Genomic DNA, 17,767 nt, shown 5'->3' with positions numbered 1-17,767 from the left:
TGTACCATTTCAGGTGGTTACTGGGCATTCTGAAAGTCTTTTTTTTTCAAGCGTTAATAAAGTGTGACTATATATATTTGTTTACTGTATGTGTGACTTGCGCCACATGTGGTTTTTTGTCAATAAATTAAAATAAAAAAAAATAAACAGAGTCATGTGAAAAGAAAAATGACATAATTTAACTGAATGTTCCAAATAATTGTAACTTGAAAAATATGTATAAATTGTGGATATCGGTGAAAGCAAAAAGTATGATAAGTATGATGATATCATGTATAAGGGTAAGAGTTATTGCCCTTCGCACACTTAATCTGTTAATTACTTTAAATTATCAAGGGAACGAATTTAAGAAACACCGCACAGAGATCTTGGTCAGTTAAGCGTTTTAATCAAGCAAAATGGCCGACAATGTGGATCTTGAAATTGACCCAAGTGTTGAATTTTTGTACAAGACGATGTGTAAGATAGATACATGCAAAATTTTATTTTGAATTGAAATATTTTGATTGATACAAGACTTATAAATATATTTTAATGATTCACATTCCTCTTTATCCACGTAAATGATAGAAACTCGCTCTTGATCAAGTCCAGCACAATCTCTTGATTTAGCTGTAGAGCTTGAGTTAGCAAAAGAGCTTTGTAAAGGTATTCAGAAAAGCTTGATAAATCTATTTTAATACAGTTTTTCACAAAGTTCCTTCACAAATACTTTTTAAGAAATAGACAGAAAGTTGCAAGTGTTGTAACTACTCATATATATAATTAGTTATTTAGGGTATTCCAAATCACCCTGCATTTCGCGACTCTCAGTAATTTACCTTATTGCTGTACCTTGCACAACACATGCACATGTGACAACCTAACAGTCATTTACAGCATGGTTTATACTTGTTCCATACAAAAAATAACGAGGTAAACATAATGCGTTAATTATAAAATTAATTATTTAATTCATTCACTTCCTATCTTTTTCGAAGAAAAAGTCTGTGTAGAAACGTTGCATGGTATTTCTCATTGATGTTGTGGCGTTGTTTGTGGATGAAACATGGCATATTAGGTATTGATAGAATGGGAATTTTATAAGCTTTCACGAGCATTAATTGTTTCTGATAAAACCTTAGATATGCATTAGTTATGGTAGCATTTGTAGCCCCCTATAGTTTGGGGTATTTCAAACCACGTGTGTACATGACCGCAGCCGAATAAATTGCACACACTACACACTTGTTATATGTCAGATATTTTTATAAGATTGCTTTTCTTAAATGCAAGGGGTATGAAAGTAATGATTTGACAAAGCAAGAGATAATAAAACCAGCACGGGTATACACTTGATCAGTGTTGATCCTTTTATTAAATACGAACATGCATATCATATATACACATATATGTACAAGTATGCGTATGTGCAAGTTACAAATGTATGCAGTGATATGTATCATTCTTGATAATCATGATATGTAAATATGAGTTGGTTTAATTCTTTTCATATATATTTTTATTATCATCATCATTATTATAATTTTTTCTTGGTAGCCTACTCGTAGAATTATGATTAGGTGTTACAAAGTAATTGTTTTGCATTGAAAAATAAATTCACATTGGTAAAAAAATGACATAATTATTTTTACAGGACAACGATTTACAGTCAAGTAATTTCTGGAACCATTATTTTGTTGGTATTTGCTTTTCTGCATAATCTGCCTCTGAGAACGCTGTTTTATAGTGCGACTACAGAGGGGGGCTTTAATAACTTTAAAATAAACAAGAACAAGCAACAAGAAAATTTCTTTTTATTTTTGGAGCCTTTTGGTAAACAAAACCAACTAATTCAGTAATGATAATGTTATCTGTCCGTTTTTAACCCATTTACCTGGTGATTCGAAATACCCAGAAGTGACCCGCAATACACTAAAAAGGTGATATAAATATAGCCCCCATCAAGGTCGCTGTATTGAAGAAAGACTCGCCCTGTAATGTAGGTCTGATTTTTCATAGAATTGGCTTTCCTTTAATACCAAACAACCATTTAATAACTTGTTAATAAAATCGTTTGCAGTCAAAATGTAAATGGTGATTCGAAATACAGGCCCGTAGGAAGCAATTTCACTGTGAGGGGGCACAACCATACATTTTCAGTTTGGGGGGGGGGGCACATATACTACCAAAATTCCTTGACAAGCAAAAAAAAAAAAGAAAAGAAAAAGCTATTATTGAGGGGGCACAAGCATATAGTAGCTATGTTTTCTGTAGTATTCTATATATCGGCAAAATTATTGGGGGGGACAACAGCCCCCCCCCCCCCGGTTCCTACGGCCATGAAATACCCTAAGTGACTGTAGCAATATTAAAAAAGCAATCCAAATCAAATATTGTTTAAACATTGCTGCTTTTGAACTTTTTAAAGCAAAAGATGTATTTCCAAAGCATCACCACCTTGTGTGGGGTGAGGCATGGCCAAGTATGATTACTTCACATTATGCTTAATTATTATCATTGATCTTATTGGCCACAATTGACCTCCTTTATAATTTCATTCAATTATTATTATACAATACAATATTACACAATACAAGAATTCATTCAAGAACTGTGTGGTCATAGATCTTTAGGATGTAGTCCCAAAACTTTTAGAAATTTGAGTACAAGGTTTCTCAAGGAGATGCAATTTGAAGAGTGATTTTTTTCATGCATTGTTTTCAGAAGAGTTCAAAAATTGTAAACTAAGTGTCATGCTGAAAACGCAAATAGAAAAAAAGTTTGATAAAATAGCTGAATCAAGCTATTTTGAAAAGCTTAATCAAGTATATAGCTAATTCAAGATATATAACTAACTCAAGAGATGATAATACATCTTCGCTAGCCAAGGGTTCTGATTCGCTACTCTTCTCATAATCCCTTGGCCTATGGTGCTGTCAAAAGTCAGGATTTTTTTCTCGAGTTGTGATTGGAGTTGATTGATATAGTTCAACAAATCAGCAATTGCTTTTTGTAAATGACGATACCTGAGTTCAAGATATATCTTGACCCTTTAGTCTTGGGAATGAAAAACACAAGTAAACAACGATCCGTAAGATAACATGCCATTCCATAAAGAGCTATGGTGTCATCCTATCTTAAGTTGATGTGCGAATAATATGAGCAGAGTTCTATATTACAGATGTAGATTTGCACCCTAACTAACAAATAAACATTGCTCAATACCTTCTTGTTAATTATTTTCTAAAAACTTTAATGCTTAAATTCGCTTTTTATTCCCTTCAATGACGCAATCTGTATGTATGTTGTAAGATTTGAGATCACATTCCCGGCTTTTGACAGCACCATAGGCCAAGGGTTTGTGAGGAGAGTAGCAGATCAGAAAACGAGGAGAGTAGCAGATCAGAAAATGTAGCAAAGATGGAGATTATACTGGACCTGTTAATCAAAGATTTAACACAGGAGTGAGTAGTTTTATGGAGAAAATGTAAACAATAACCAGTGAGCTTAGAAAGCATGGATTAGAGCAGAATTTGACCTAGATAGAATGTTCAATTGTTAAAATGTTTACCTGTACAGACCCGGACTGCATTCAGGATTGTAGCAGCTAGAACTTGTACTTTGATTGACTTTGACCATTGACTTTGACCTAAATCTCAAGGACAAAGAAGGCAGATCCCATGTCTCTATGATTGATTGTTTTCAATCATTAGGAGTTTGTGATTTTTTTTTTTTTGGGGGGGGGGGGGGGGTCATGCATGTGTAATGTTAACAACATAATTTATTTAAGGACTCAAATACAAAGTTCAATTGTTGGTTTATCAGAGATGGACAACTGTTATGTCACATCTTCATGGTCATTCATCTTATAGTAGTTGCATTTCCAAAACAGAGTCTAAAACAGGGATAGACACCAATAGCCCACAGGGTTAGCAAGGTTGAATTCCTACTAGCCCTGTAATTGAATTAGCTGACTGACAGGTTTTGGGTATTGGCTAAGTCACAGAATGAAGAGAGGGGTGGGTGCTGGAGAGCTGGGGTTATCCTCCTGCTAGTTGGAGGTATGGGGGACTTCTCTCATAAATTTTTGAAAACAAAAATGCCAAACCCTGCATTTTGGCTGTATTTTAGGGCATAAATACATGTATGTCATTGTATAGAGACATTTTTACAAAGTTGCGGGAAGCTTATATAATACCCTCAGCGTCAGTGTTGGTGTCCCAGGTTAATGTTTTTGAGCAGATTTCTTTTCAAGTACTTCTATGCCCTATATTTATCAGTCAAGGTTTCAGATGCTGCAATTTCAGCTAAAGAATGACCAGGTTAAAGTTTTTAGAACAGGTTAAAGTTCTTGGAGCAGGTCTCATTTCCAAGTAACTATAAGCCCTATGACCAAACTTGCATGGCTAATGCATCTAAGGATGTCACTACTGGACTAGCTTTGGATGCTGGATTTGATCTACATTTTTTGGATGAGTGACCAGGTTAAAGTTATTGGGAGCAGGTTCATTCTAAAGTAACCATAAGCCCTATGTTGACCAAACTTGCATGGATGATACATTTACATCTAAGGATGCATTACTACTGGACTTGGTTTAGATGCTGGATCTGACCTACATTTTCTGGATCAGTGACCAGGTTTAAGTTTTTGGAGCAGATCCATTACTATGAAACAATAAGGCCAAAAACTAATGTTGCAAGGATTAAATTTGAACATCAAGGCCATGGGCCACTTGTAATTAATGCACTAATGAAAAAATTACATCATATACAAGTCAATATGTTTAATGAGGATGCACTTTGTCAGTTTCAAGGCAGATACATTCTATAAGATTTGTTTTTTCATACATGTAATTTTTGTTTAGTCTTTGCTTTAGCCACCAAGAGGATTGAGAGTTTTAGAATTTTTTCACTTGAACTCATCAAAATTTCCTTGAACAATGTGAGATTCAACTAGAATTTCCTCTGTCATACATCTACAAATGTAGTTTTAAAATAGAGCTTGCTATGCAAGCGGAAATGTGATAAATATTACATCCACCATGCTTCCCATGCTTTTGATATTCTTACTGTCGGTTGCTTTTTATCTAATGTTAATGATACGGTTCTGTTAGCAGTGCATGTGGCATATTGTAAACTTTCGTATTGTAAAAATAATTATATTGTTAGTGTTGCATATCTCTCATAAAATTTATATGTTTTACTGTATTTTTTGCAGTACAAAGAGACCCCAGAAAAAGGAGGGTAAAACCAGTGCAGAAGCACTTAATTCAGGTGGATTTTGGCGGGGCAGATGACAGTGATGATAGTGATTTTGAATTAGACAAACATCACAAAGGTATCAGTCCTCATCCATCAATTAAGTAAACAGTAAAGCTTGATTATGGGGAACTTACAGTAAAGCTTGATTATGGGGGAACTTACAGTAAAGCTTGATTATGGAGAACTCACAGTAAAGCTTGATTATGGGGAACTTACAGTAAAGCTTGATTATGGGGAACTTACAGTAAAGCTTGATTAGGGGGAAACTTACAGTAAAGCTTAATTATGGGGAACTTTCAGTAAAGCTTGATTATGGGGAACTTACAGTAAAGCTTGATTATGGGGAACTTACAGTAAAGTTTTGTTATGAGGAACTTACAGTAAAGCTTGATTATGGGGAACTTACATTAAAGTTTGGTTATGAGGAACTTACAGTAAAGCTTGATTATGGGGAACTGACAGTAAAGCTTGATTATGGGGAACTTACAGTAAGGCTTGATTATGGGGAACTTACAGTAAAGCTTGATTATGAGGAACTTACAGTAAAGCTTGATTATGAGGAACTTGTGTACATAAGGAAATTTCAGTTATAAGGGAACTTTTAAATCCCATCTGTAGAAGACTTTGCACTATTGTTCCTGATATTGATGAAAAGAGTCATGGTCAGAAGGAAACCGATGACTTCCTTATAACTAAGTTTTACTGTAGATCAGAGGAAATTATAGACATCAACATATAAGTAATGAAACAGCCATATTCATAGTATTTTCTCAACAGGTAAACATTTTTTTATCATACTTATCAGTGTTTTTCATGACCCAAAATTACAACTGAATAGAGGCAGTTTCCCCAAGGAAATATGGTTATTTTTGCAAAAATTAATTTATTTTCCCAATTATTTTAAAGATTTTGATGTAAAATTCTTCCCAAAATGGATGAAAAAGCCTTCTTTCAAAATATGGGTAAAACACTACATATACCAGTATGAGTAATGTAATGTCCATATCTAACACTTGAATTCTATAAACAGGGATGTCTGATGAAATTCCTAAACTTATCTGTGTGATTTCAATTTGTTTACAAAGTAGTAAACATATACATCATAATGGTGTCTGACATAATCATATGAAATATATGTTTGATATTCATTTTTCAAAGGATTTGATGACTCAGATGAGGAAGAGGATGACAATCAACAGTCTGAAGAAGAAGAAGATGAGGAGGAGGAGGAGGAGGAGGAAGAGGTTTCTGAAGAGGACAAAAAAGAGAAGAAAACAGACGAGGGTTTAGAACCAGACAGTGTACTGGATGAATCAGGCAGCTGTTTGTCTAAAGATGATGCTGAAAGAACAGAAAAGGTGCTTATTTTGAAATCTGTTGTTATTAATGGTTTGAATTAAGAGTTGAAATGTTGGATGCATAGGTTTGCAAAATAATGTCACAAACACATAATTTTTTTTTAAATACATATAATTTGATGGTATTATTTATGGATTCTTGATGATGTCAAAAGTTAAGTAAATGTTGCTAGTAACTGTGGTGGGATTATAAGTAGCAGTAAAAGTGTTATTCAAAGTAAAATTTGAAATGAGATGAATGTTCAATTTGTCACAGAGTGATGGAGTAGTCCCCTACATTCCATTCAAACACAAGCCAATCAAGGTCACCATCTGCTGTGTGTGTTTAGGAGACATCAGGTAATCTGCCTTCTCTTATACTAATTACTGGTAATAATTATATTTAGTTCATTAGTTCTGCAGGTCAAAGACCCAAATAACTTATATATATGCATTGGTAAGGTGTCTGTCTGTACATTTGTCTGATCGTCTCCTGTCTATAAATAACTATTTCAAAGCTATACCTCCTACAGTTTCCATCCGATTTCAGTAAATCTTGGGCACACAAGTAGCTTACAATACTTCAATCTTCAAGGTACATGTTCTCTATGGTTTTTGATATCAATTATGATGTTGCCATGGTTATAAAAAAGGATAAATCTTTCAAAACATCACTCATCCTTCAGTTTTTTAAATTAATTTGCTACTCATCAGATATACTATTTTTGGGAACGCTATTCAGTATGTTCAGGTTTTTAGATGAACTGTGTTACCACAATATATAAAATTTGTGAAATTCTTTCAAAATTCTACTCATCCTAGTTTTGGTTTGATTTTAGTGAAACTGGGTACAAGTTTAGAAAACATAAGATACATGTACCTGCACATAATTCTCTAAAACTAAAAAAATTGTTACAAGTCCAGGTACAACCATTAACAAAACTAGTAGAGCTACTGCCTTGTCATAGACTCTGGTTAAAAGAAGAATATCATGAAACTTCTATTTGTGTATCAATAAATTGTGGATAAAAGACATTTTAATTCTTCTGTTGTCAGTGAGGAGGATGATGAGATTGTTGAGTGTGATAATTGTGGAGCATCCGTGCATGAAGGTAAGATAATTTATTCATAATTTGTAAATTCATTTTACATAGAATATACCTGTATGTAAACTGATCAGATTGTAATTGTCACTGTAGTGAAATTGAAATACATTTAACAAACATAAGTTGTTTTGTTGGTGAGCAGGTTGTTACGGAATCAGTGAGAATCATTCATCATGTAGCACCGAGTCGTCAGCCAGCACTGAACCCTGGTTTTGTGATGCTTGTAAAGCAGGACTTAAACCAGTGAGTACATAAAGTCCTTTAAGCCAGTCAGTAAAATAAAAGAAATCTTTAAATCAACAAGTCAAAACTTTAAACAGCAAGTTAAAACTTAAATCACCAAGTCAAAACTTAAATCATCAAGTCAAAAGTTAAATCACCAAGGACATAGGATACTCAAAACTTAAATCACCAAGTCAGAACTTAAATCATCAAGTCAAAAGTTAAATCACCAAGGACATAGGATACTCAAAACTTAAATCACCAAGTCAAAACTTAAATCATCAAGTCAAAAGTTAAATCACCAAGGACATAGGATACTCAAAACTTAAATCACCAAGTCAAAACTTAAATCATCAAGTCAAAAGTTAAATCACCAAGGACATAGGATACTCAAAACTTAAATCACCAAGTCAAAACTTAAATCATCAAGTCAAAAGTTAAATCACCAAGGACATAGGATACTCAAAACTTAAATCACCAAGTCAAAACTTAAATCATCAAGTCAAAAGTTAAATCACCAAGGACATAGGATACTCAAAACTTAAATCACCAAGTCAAAACTTAAATCATCAAGTCAAAAGTTAAATCACCAAGGACATAGGATACTCAAAAAATATGTTAAAAGAAATCTGTAAAACAGTTTGTACAGGCTTAATAACTGCTAAAACTTGTACATGCATATTTATCATGAAACAGCCTTATTTTTTCATTCTCCCCAAATTTAAACATTTATATTCATATTGAATTTTAACACAAAAACATGAAAAATTGAAATCCCTCAAAATAAACACAAATTTACTCCAATTATACCATGAAACAAATTAATTGAAAACTGAAATGGAAAAAAAATAAAAAAAAAAAAAAAACCACCACCAACAACAAAACAAGAAGGTATCAAATCCTCACTTTCTCCAAATCTTCACATTTAATAAAAGGAAATAAAAATGATTTGAAGTCAAAATCATTATATGTAGACAATAATAATGCATTTTGGTTTCTGTGATTCAATGTGCTTTAATAACAACTGTAAATGTATGTTAAATTGTTATATTCTTTGGCTAAGTAAAGTCAAATGAAATATAGAATTTGTTATCAATCTATTTCTTTTGTTTGAATTAATAATAAGAATATGCATAACAATCTTAATGTGATAATATCGTGGTCTTAATGTAAAGTGAATCTTTATTATTTGTACATAGTAAAGGTGGAATATTAACACTGTATATTAACTGAAATACATGTATACATCCATTACTGTATTATTTTTAGATCTGTGAATTGTGTCCGAATCCTGGAGGTATATTAATTGAAATACATGTATACATCCATTACTGTATAATTGTAGATCTGTGAATTGTGTCCAAATCCTGGAGGTATATTCAAAGAAACAGATGCAGGAAAGTATGAACTTGTGAATGTCAACATTACTGAGGAATTTTTCACATTATTTCAATACCTACCATTCACACAGTGGCTCACCATTACTTGTACTGTTTCAGATGGGTTCACCTGGTATGTGCACTGTACACCCCTGGTGTTGCCTTTGGTGATGTAGATAAACTCAGTCCAGTTACTTTGTTTGAGATGCCATACTCACGCTGGGGTGCCAGAGTAAGTTGACTTCAGTAGACAGTATGGAATAAATCTTAACAATGCTGAATTTTGGTGCTGACAGCACTTTAAAGCAAGTAATTGATATAAACATATGTACATGTATATTTTAGGAGTGTTCATTGTGTGAAGATGCCAGATTCAGTAGAACTGGAGTATGTATCAGCTGTGATGCAGGGATGTGTAGAACATATTTCCATGTCACATGGTATGCTGCAGGACAAACAGGGACACCTGCTTTATTTATATCTCACATTAATTTATCAAACATGCACACTAATTTGTCATACATGTACTTTCAGTAAGTAAAATTTGTATGGATAAAATCCTTTGTAGGTGTATGCTTTTTAAGCTGAGAAGAGATTTGATAGTACTGTATTTCTGTTGCATTTTAGTGCTCAGAGAGAAGGACTGCTATCTGAAGCTGCCCCTGAAGAGTGCATGGTAAGGGGAATAACTCTGTAGAAAAGCATGATTAATTTTCATAGAATTGTCATCATTAATTTTTTGTTTCATTTTAAAAATTGTCTTTCAATTTAATACTTCTAGGATATAGCTGATCCATTTTTTGCCTACTGTAAAATGCATGCAGAGAAGGTGATGTCTCGAGCCAAGAGAAGAAATTGGCTAGCAATACAATCTCACATTAGAAAACATCCAGAGAAAAAAATTGAAGATGAAAAGGAAAAAGTAAGAGTTCATGCAAATCTATAAAACCTTTTCAAGTAGTGATGACGACTAGTGTAAGATGACAGCATTATAGTCAATATTATATATGATTAGACTTAAGGTAATTCTTTCAAATAAAAGTTACTGTATAAACATTTTTTTTTCAAGACAGAAAATTTGTTTTTTAGATAATGCAGTCTGTAATGAATATGTGTATATCTTTACAAGTAATGAAAAGGAAATGAAAAATGAATTTTAAGTAAAATGAAAATAAATTAAAAATCTTGACAATATATGGTAGTTTTTTGGATCGTAGCAGTTACATTGTTTTGGATTGATTGATTTTGGGAGACTTTATGCCTTTCGTTAGTCAGAGGAAAATTTAAAGTCTATTGCTCATTATCTTTATGTTATAAAATGACAGCAATTCAGTTTGAAAATTAAAGGGGAATCAGTGAAGTTATTTTGTGAAATCTGTTTTATATAGTGGTTTACTTTTGCTTGTTTTAGACTAGATTTGAAAGAAAGTTGAGGCGACACCAGGCAAAATATCAGAATGCAAAACTAAAAAGACCACCCTCATGGGGTAAGTTACTCAAGTGTGGAAATGTGTACAATGAGTAATCTGGACCCTTGTGTTCCCAATAGGGATGTCAACGAGTACCCGGTTAACCGGGTACTCGATCGAACGTCCGAGTATAGAATACTAAAAATGGTACTCGGTTACTCGGAAATATATTTTTTTTTCTTATTTGAAAGTACATATTTTTATCAAAAACTTATCAAAAAATTATTAAATATTCATACGGTAATTAGCGTGTCGTCATCTACACCTGTAAAACACCCATTATCGCCTGTGGCTGTGTATATACAATAATTAATGACCAATCATCTGGTACACAGCTTTTCTCATCTAATGACACCTATTGTGGTCCTTAAGTTTTGGATGGCTTCAATGATTGTTTTCAGTAAACCTCGTTTAAGTATGGTCTATTATATTCAAATCGTTTTTAAATTATTTAATTAATATACGGTAGCGAAATCGGACATGCATAGAAATACCGCTACCCACTTCAAAAGTGAAGAAATATTTAGAAATAACTTAAAGATTTTAAAAAAATTGAAAGTCAGTTTGCGTAGTAGGTTTAGTGGGAAACAACCAAATTATGAAATAATATTAGATTAGCGATCCCAACAACGTCTTTTCCTTCTCTTTCGTTTGTCTAACATCACAAAACTGCATAACAGATTGTCCTTTTGCGTTGATGAAATAGATCCTAAACAAGAAATGTAAACCTTTTTTTTATGTATTAATTGTGTCTTTTGAGTTTATTTGATAAATAAATTTGGTACCCAAAAATCATTTCCCTTTCACTCAGTTGTTTATATACATTTATAAACATGATAAAACAGCTTTGGGATTTAACAGAGCTTAACCGGGCTCAAGAAAATTAATACACTGTCTTGTATTTTCATTTTTACCGAGTACCCGGGTACTCGATCGGAAAAACATCCGAGTAACCGATTATCAAAAATTGACCGATTTGACATCCCTAGTTCCCAAGCAAATAGTTCAGATTTATAAAGTTTCCAGATTACTGAAACATAATAAATTATTGAATTAATTTTGTTGTGTTTTTTTTTTTTTTTTTTTTTACATTTTTTTTCAGTGCCTACACAGAAACTTGTTAGACATTTGACATCAAGTCCTGCTGCTGTAAAGAAAATGTTAAGAAAAGCAGAACTTATGGGCATCATAACACAGGTAAATCCACCATGAACATTGTAACACAGTTAAATCTACTATCAACTTTATAATGCAGGTTATAATGTCAGAATTAGAACCTGTGTAAATCTTCTGTTAAATCTGTAATAGATCTTATTGAAAAGAGTTGTAGGAATTATAACAATACTTTTATCACATACATGTATGTTGTAGGGCTTGTAATTCATTGTGAATTAATATATACAGTAGTTACCTACCTGTACATGTAGATATAATTGTACCATCAGTCACTGTCATACTATTGTATTCCAGTCCCAGCATATTACCCATGAGAAACAAGAAATAAGGAAGAAATCCTTTATGGTGCCCTCTTTCTCTGTGGAGTTCATCACCCATTTCTTAGGTTGGAAGTTCACATATTTCTTTATGTTTTGCATATATTTTCATGGAAGTTTCTTCATGAAATGGAACATGTATTCTCATATGACTGATTGCAAAGAAAATTTTCTATCATTTACTACTGATCTGTATAGTTCATGTTCATTAAGAGGAGAATTGGTACTGGGGGAATAACTCTTTTAGCTGTTTGTGTAATATGATTTTTTTTTCACTGAAAATAGAGAGGAACACAAAGATAGAGAACATGAAGACTTGTATGAAGGATATCGTGTCACAAAATGAAAAACTTCAGGAACAGGAAAAAATTCTACGCAGAAAGTACGATCAGGTATTACAGTAACACAGAGCTCATCCAATACAGTGTTAGAAAAAATGGGAAATGTATGTTAAATGTTCATAACTCTTTGCTCTGGAATTGTAATCATATTTTTTTTGGGGGGGGGGGGGGGGGATTTTGGTAAAAGGAACTGAACTTGTTTATTTTAAATTTTTGCCATTTTATTCTTAAATAACTATCCTGTACAAAAGTAGTAGAATTTGATTTTTGTTCATACAAAATTATACAATAGCAGTATGTGTCATGATAGATGTAGATCTGTAATATTACCCGGTATTGTGAATTCTGGTCTGCAGTTGTATTCTGATGTGGAGGGTTTGAGACACTGTGCCAACGAAAAAAGAAAAACGGGGGAGAAGTTATGGAACCTGTTGAATGACTTATCAGACAAGGTGAGTAGAGACTCCCATTTCTCTTTTGTTTTTCATTTTTTACTCCTACAGAGTTTAAAATGTGAGTCCGCGTGATTGAAAAAGACTTCTTTTAAAATATGTTGTCCATGGCCTCCAAAATATCTGACATTTTTCTGCTCCCTAACCTATGAATATAGACAGGGTGTTATATAATGTACCAGTAACAATAGGAGAATGTGTGAAATAAACGAAAAATTCAGTAATTAAATTTGAATTTCTTTGTAAACAGAAATTTCCTATCCCAGAAGATTTTAGAGTTCGTAAGCCGTCCCCTTCTCGAGTGATCAGTCGTAAGAACAGTGTAACACCAGCTGTCATACACCAGTAAGTAGACACCATAGACATCATAAAATGTGTCCCATTTAATGGGCTATGTCTGAAACTGTTCTTGATAAACTGATGTTTTCTTATGGTTTAAAGAGCTCTGATTTAAATTTTTTTTCTAACTTTCATACAGCAGATAAAAACATTTTATCATGACTTGTGGATATTTACATGTATGTGTAGGTCATAATAAAGTATACAAGTTAGCTTATTGATTTTATTGAATCTCTGAATTTTGGTTTAGTTGGATAATAACTTCTGTTTGCCAGAATTATTAATTCATGTATAATTGAAGATCTTTAGTTTGTTTCAAGTGAAAATCTTAATGAACAAAGTTTTTGACTTCTGCATTTTTTATAGTTAGGACTTTTGACATTTTTTATAGATTGGACTTTTGACATTTTGTATAGATGGGACTTTTGACATTTTGTATTGATTTTTGACATTTTGTATAGACTTTTGACATTTTGTATAGATGTGCGTTGTGCCATAAAACAAACAACCAGCATTTTCTGGCCCACTGTGATAGCTGCAAAGAGTACTACCACCTCGGATGTTTGGATCCACCACTCACACGTATGCCAAAGAAAACCAAAATCATGGGCTGGTAAGTATAGATGCTTTTGATAATGTTAAGGTGAAGCTTAAGAACATCAAAATAGCAAACCTGCAAAAGATGAAATAGAGTCCTTTTATATTCAGTATGGAACTTCTAACATTTTGTTGTGTTATGAACGATATCAAAAATGGAGTTTCATTCTGTTCCTCTCTATTTGGCATGTATAAGTCTGGTTGTACTGTCCCGATAGTTTGTACGTACCATTTGATACTGTATAACATTGATAGGCAGTGTTCATGTATAAGTCAGGTTGTACAGTGCTGATAATTTATATGTACCATTTGACACTGGTTATGTATTACATTGATAGGCAGTGTTCAGAATGTACGAAATCCAGCAGCGGCGAGTCAGAAGTGGAGACCAAAGATCTAGATGCCCCTCGCAAACTCCGCGAAAAGATCAAGGAGCCCACAAAGTGGTCACCTGATATGAAGTTCAAATTTGAATTTGAGAAGGTAGTAACATATGTCAAATATGAATAACAATCTCATATTGAAGCTTAATGTTTCTCATGTATAAATTTATACAGAAAATAAACTTGGTAAGATGAACCTGTTATGTAAAGAAAGATAATTTGCAGGAAGATTAATTGAAGGCCTAAATGAAATGAAACACACTAAGGCTTAACGTTTGTAAATTGATAAATATGGCATCTGATATGCATTTTCAGTTGACAAGGTACAATATGAAGGCAAAGAAAAGGAAGAAAAAGAAGAAACCAGGAAAACAAGGAGAGGAAAATGACGAAGATTCCAAGGTTGTAAATCACAACATTAATAAGGACACTGGAGGAACCTTCGTGGTGTTATGTCTGATAAATATCCTAGATCTGACATTTAATGTATTTAAGAAAGAAGCAAGATTTGAAATATATATTTGAAGAATATCCTTTATTTTCAGCCAAAGAAGCCAAGACAGTCTCTGGGGTCAGCAAATAAGAAAGCCAAAGTGGATGAGATTCCAGAGGGCATGACCTGTGCTGTGTGTAGTAAGCCTGGGGATAGCTCAGGCATGGTCAAGTAAGTCTCCCATTGAAAATAATCATACAGTTGAACTTCGATATCTCAAACACCCATATCTGGAATACCATGGATATGTCAAAGTTATTTTGAAGTCTCAACCCCTTATTCTTTAAGTATTTTACCCTGGATATCTTGAATCCTCGGATATCTCGAAGTTTTTTCTTGGTCCCATTGAATTTGAGATAACAAGGTTTATTTGTAAATGTTTAACATAGTTGCAGCTTGTTATCTGAAAGTACATACAAATATTTAAAGCTAAAATCCGTAAATTCAGTGAATAGAGAAAGAAACTATTACGGATGAAGATGTTGTTTCAATTTAAAAGAAAACAAATTGAAAGTTGACAGTTGACATTTCAGGTACTATCCAATGACAAAAGATATTAAATTTATTAATTTTTGTTTGTAGGTGTGATGAATGTAAATTGTGTTACCACTTTGGATGTTTGGATCCACCCATGAAGAAGACCCCCAAACAGAGAGGTTATTCCTGGCACTGTGAAGCATGTGACCCCTCAAACAGCTCAGTAAGTACAATGTACATACTGAAAAATTTTCAGCAAGAAATGTGACTATTACAGTGTAGTACATGTACTTGTTAGCTCACCTGAGCTGAAGGCTCAAGTTAGTTTTTCTGATCAAATTGTGTCCAATATCAGTCGTTGTTGTCTTCTTTGCCATTGGTGCATTGTTGTTGTCATAAACTTTTCACTTTTTTTACTTCTTCTCAAAACCACTGATCCAATTTCAACCAAACTTGTCAGAGAGCATTCTTGGGTAAAGGAGATTCAAGTTTTTCAAATGAAGATCCATGCCCTCTTTCAAAGGGACATAAATAAAAATTCACGAAATTTTTTTGGCATCTTTTAAAAATCTTCCTCATCAAGAACAACTGGGTCAAAAAAGAAGAAATTTATATGAAAGCTTCCTGACTTAATTATGTAGGTTGAAGTTTGTTCAAATCACTACCCTCTGGGATAATGCATGGATACATTTGGGGATCAAAGTTTTGGGAATACTTACAAAAAATCTCTAATATAACAAGTCCTATTAACATGCAAGCATCCTCAGGTAATGCAGGTTCAAGTTTGTTTAAACCATGGTCCCTGGGGGTAGGCTGGGGCCCAAATAGGGTATTAGTTTATCATATAGGAAAAAAAATCTTTAGAAATCTTCTCAAGAGCAGCAGAGCCTCGATTAAACCTATTGATGTACAGGCATTGTCAGGTAGTGCAGAACCAGTTTGTTCAAATCATGGCTCCTTCAGGTGGTGCAGAACTAATTTGTTCAAATCATGGCTCTTGGGGAAAGGGGGAAGGTAAGGTCACAAAAAGAAATCAAAATTTTGTATGGAAAGATACAGAAAAAAAAATATAAAAATCATTTCCTCATGAACAGCAGGGTCTTGATCAGTCGTGTTGATATGCAAGCATCCTCAGGTGGTGCAGAACAATTTTTAACTCACCTGAGCTTTTTTGGATTATCTGTTGTCTGTCTGTCCATCCGTCTGTAAACTTTTCACATTTTCAACTTCTTTTTAAGAACCACTTGGCCAATTTTAAGCAAAGTTGGTACAAAGCATCCTTGGGTGAAGGGGAGTTTAAATTCTCAAAATGAAGGGCCAGGCTCCCTTTCAAGGGGAGTTAATCAAGAAAAGACAAAATTAGGGTGGAGTCATTAAAAAATCTTCTCAAAAACCACTGGACCAGAAAAGGTGAGACTTATGTGGAAGCTTTCTAAGGTAGTGAAGATTCTAATTTGTTCAAATCATGGCGGGGGAAGGGTGGGACCACAGTAGAGAATCAAAGTTTTACATTGAAATACATAGAAAAAATCTTCTCATGAACCACTGGGCTGGACAGTAGTGCCAAAGTGACTCAGGTGAGCATTATGGCCCATTGGCCTTCTGTTATGAAATCATGGTCCTTGGGGGATAGGGTTGGGCCACAATAGGGGATGGAAACTTGAAAGGGAGTATAATTACTGAGTTTATGTTTTTCCTTGCAGGAAGAGGATGATGAGGTCATCACTAGTAAACCAGAGGATGAGTGATTGTGAGATCTTATGACAAGACACTGAAGTATATTGAGAGACTACCATTGTATTGTGTTCAAAGAGCATTCAGTCATTGAGGCTGTTTCTTTATGAAGATAAATCTGAGTGAAATTTAATGCGGAACATGCTTTCTTTGATTTGTTATTACAGTGGTTCATTGTTTTGACTCTTTAAATCATAATTAGGGCATTTAATCAATAAGTGGCTATTATTTTTGAACAAAAAATTACAGATCCATGTACTTAATGTAGTTAACACATTCTCGTCTTGTTTAGTTCCCAAAGTAATTGAAGCAATATAGTGGGGTTTTTTTTTTTATACATGCTTATTTGAAAAGTTGTTTTTGAATATCAAAGTGGTCAAAATAAAGAAGATAAATTTGTTCAGATTTCTTTTCAGTATAATATGAATAATGTTTTTCAGTATAATATGAAATAATGTTTTTCAGTATAATATGAAATAATGTTTGTATATGAAAGATAGATTAAAAAGATTGAAAGCATTGTACCTGTACATTAATATTTTTATGTTGAGAAATAAAGTGCAAATACTCTGTGATGTAATCCTTTGTTCTATCAATATGGAAGGTCTCAATCTTTCCTACATCAGTCTTGTGTACAGAAAATAAATTTTCTTATACTTTTACTTATTACATTGTTACTGCATAGGCAGCAGATGACAAGG

General features: G+C 33.4%; 1 protein-coding gene across 1 annotated transcript; it reads left to right on the top strand.

The window, feature by feature from the left end:
• Nucleotides 1–341: 341 nt before the first annotated feature.
• On the top strand, nucleotides 342–17,595 carry LOC133191179 (PHD finger protein 14-like). Its single transcript, XM_061326902.1, has 23 exons — nucleotides 342–459; nucleotides 5,201–5,320; nucleotides 6,403–6,602; nucleotides 6,859–6,941; nucleotides 7,638–7,693; nucleotides 7,830–7,930; nucleotides 9,255–9,310; nucleotides 9,409–9,520; nucleotides 9,634–9,728; nucleotides 9,916–9,964; nucleotides 10,070–10,210; nucleotides 10,700–10,775; nucleotides 11,860–11,954; nucleotides 12,228–12,318; nucleotides 12,536–12,642; nucleotides 12,948–13,043; nucleotides 13,294–13,388; nucleotides 13,864–13,995; nucleotides 14,318–14,462; nucleotides 14,678–14,764; nucleotides 14,908–15,026; nucleotides 15,438–15,555; nucleotides 17,036–17,595. The coding sequence occupies exons 1-23, from the start codon at nucleotides 399–401 to the stop codon at nucleotides 17,078–17,080; spliced, it is 2,280 nt and encodes a 759-aa protein (XP_061182886.1). The 5' UTR covers nucleotides 342–398; the 3' UTR covers nucleotides 17,081–17,595.
• The last annotated feature ends 172 nt before the right edge of the window (nucleotides 17,596–17,767 follow it).

The sequence above is a fragment of the Saccostrea echinata genome, unplaced genomic scaffold (genome assembly GCF_033153115.1).
Source record: "Saccostrea echinata isolate AGI-Se365-2 ecotype Australia unplaced genomic scaffold, CSIRO_AGI_Sech_v1 ptg000023l, whole genome shotgun sequence".
NCBI lineage: Eukaryota > Metazoa > Mollusca > Bivalvia > Ostreida > Ostreidae > Saccostrea > Saccostrea echinata.
Note: the sequence above shows the minus strand (reverse complement) of the source record. Positions and strands in the feature narration are given on the sequence as shown.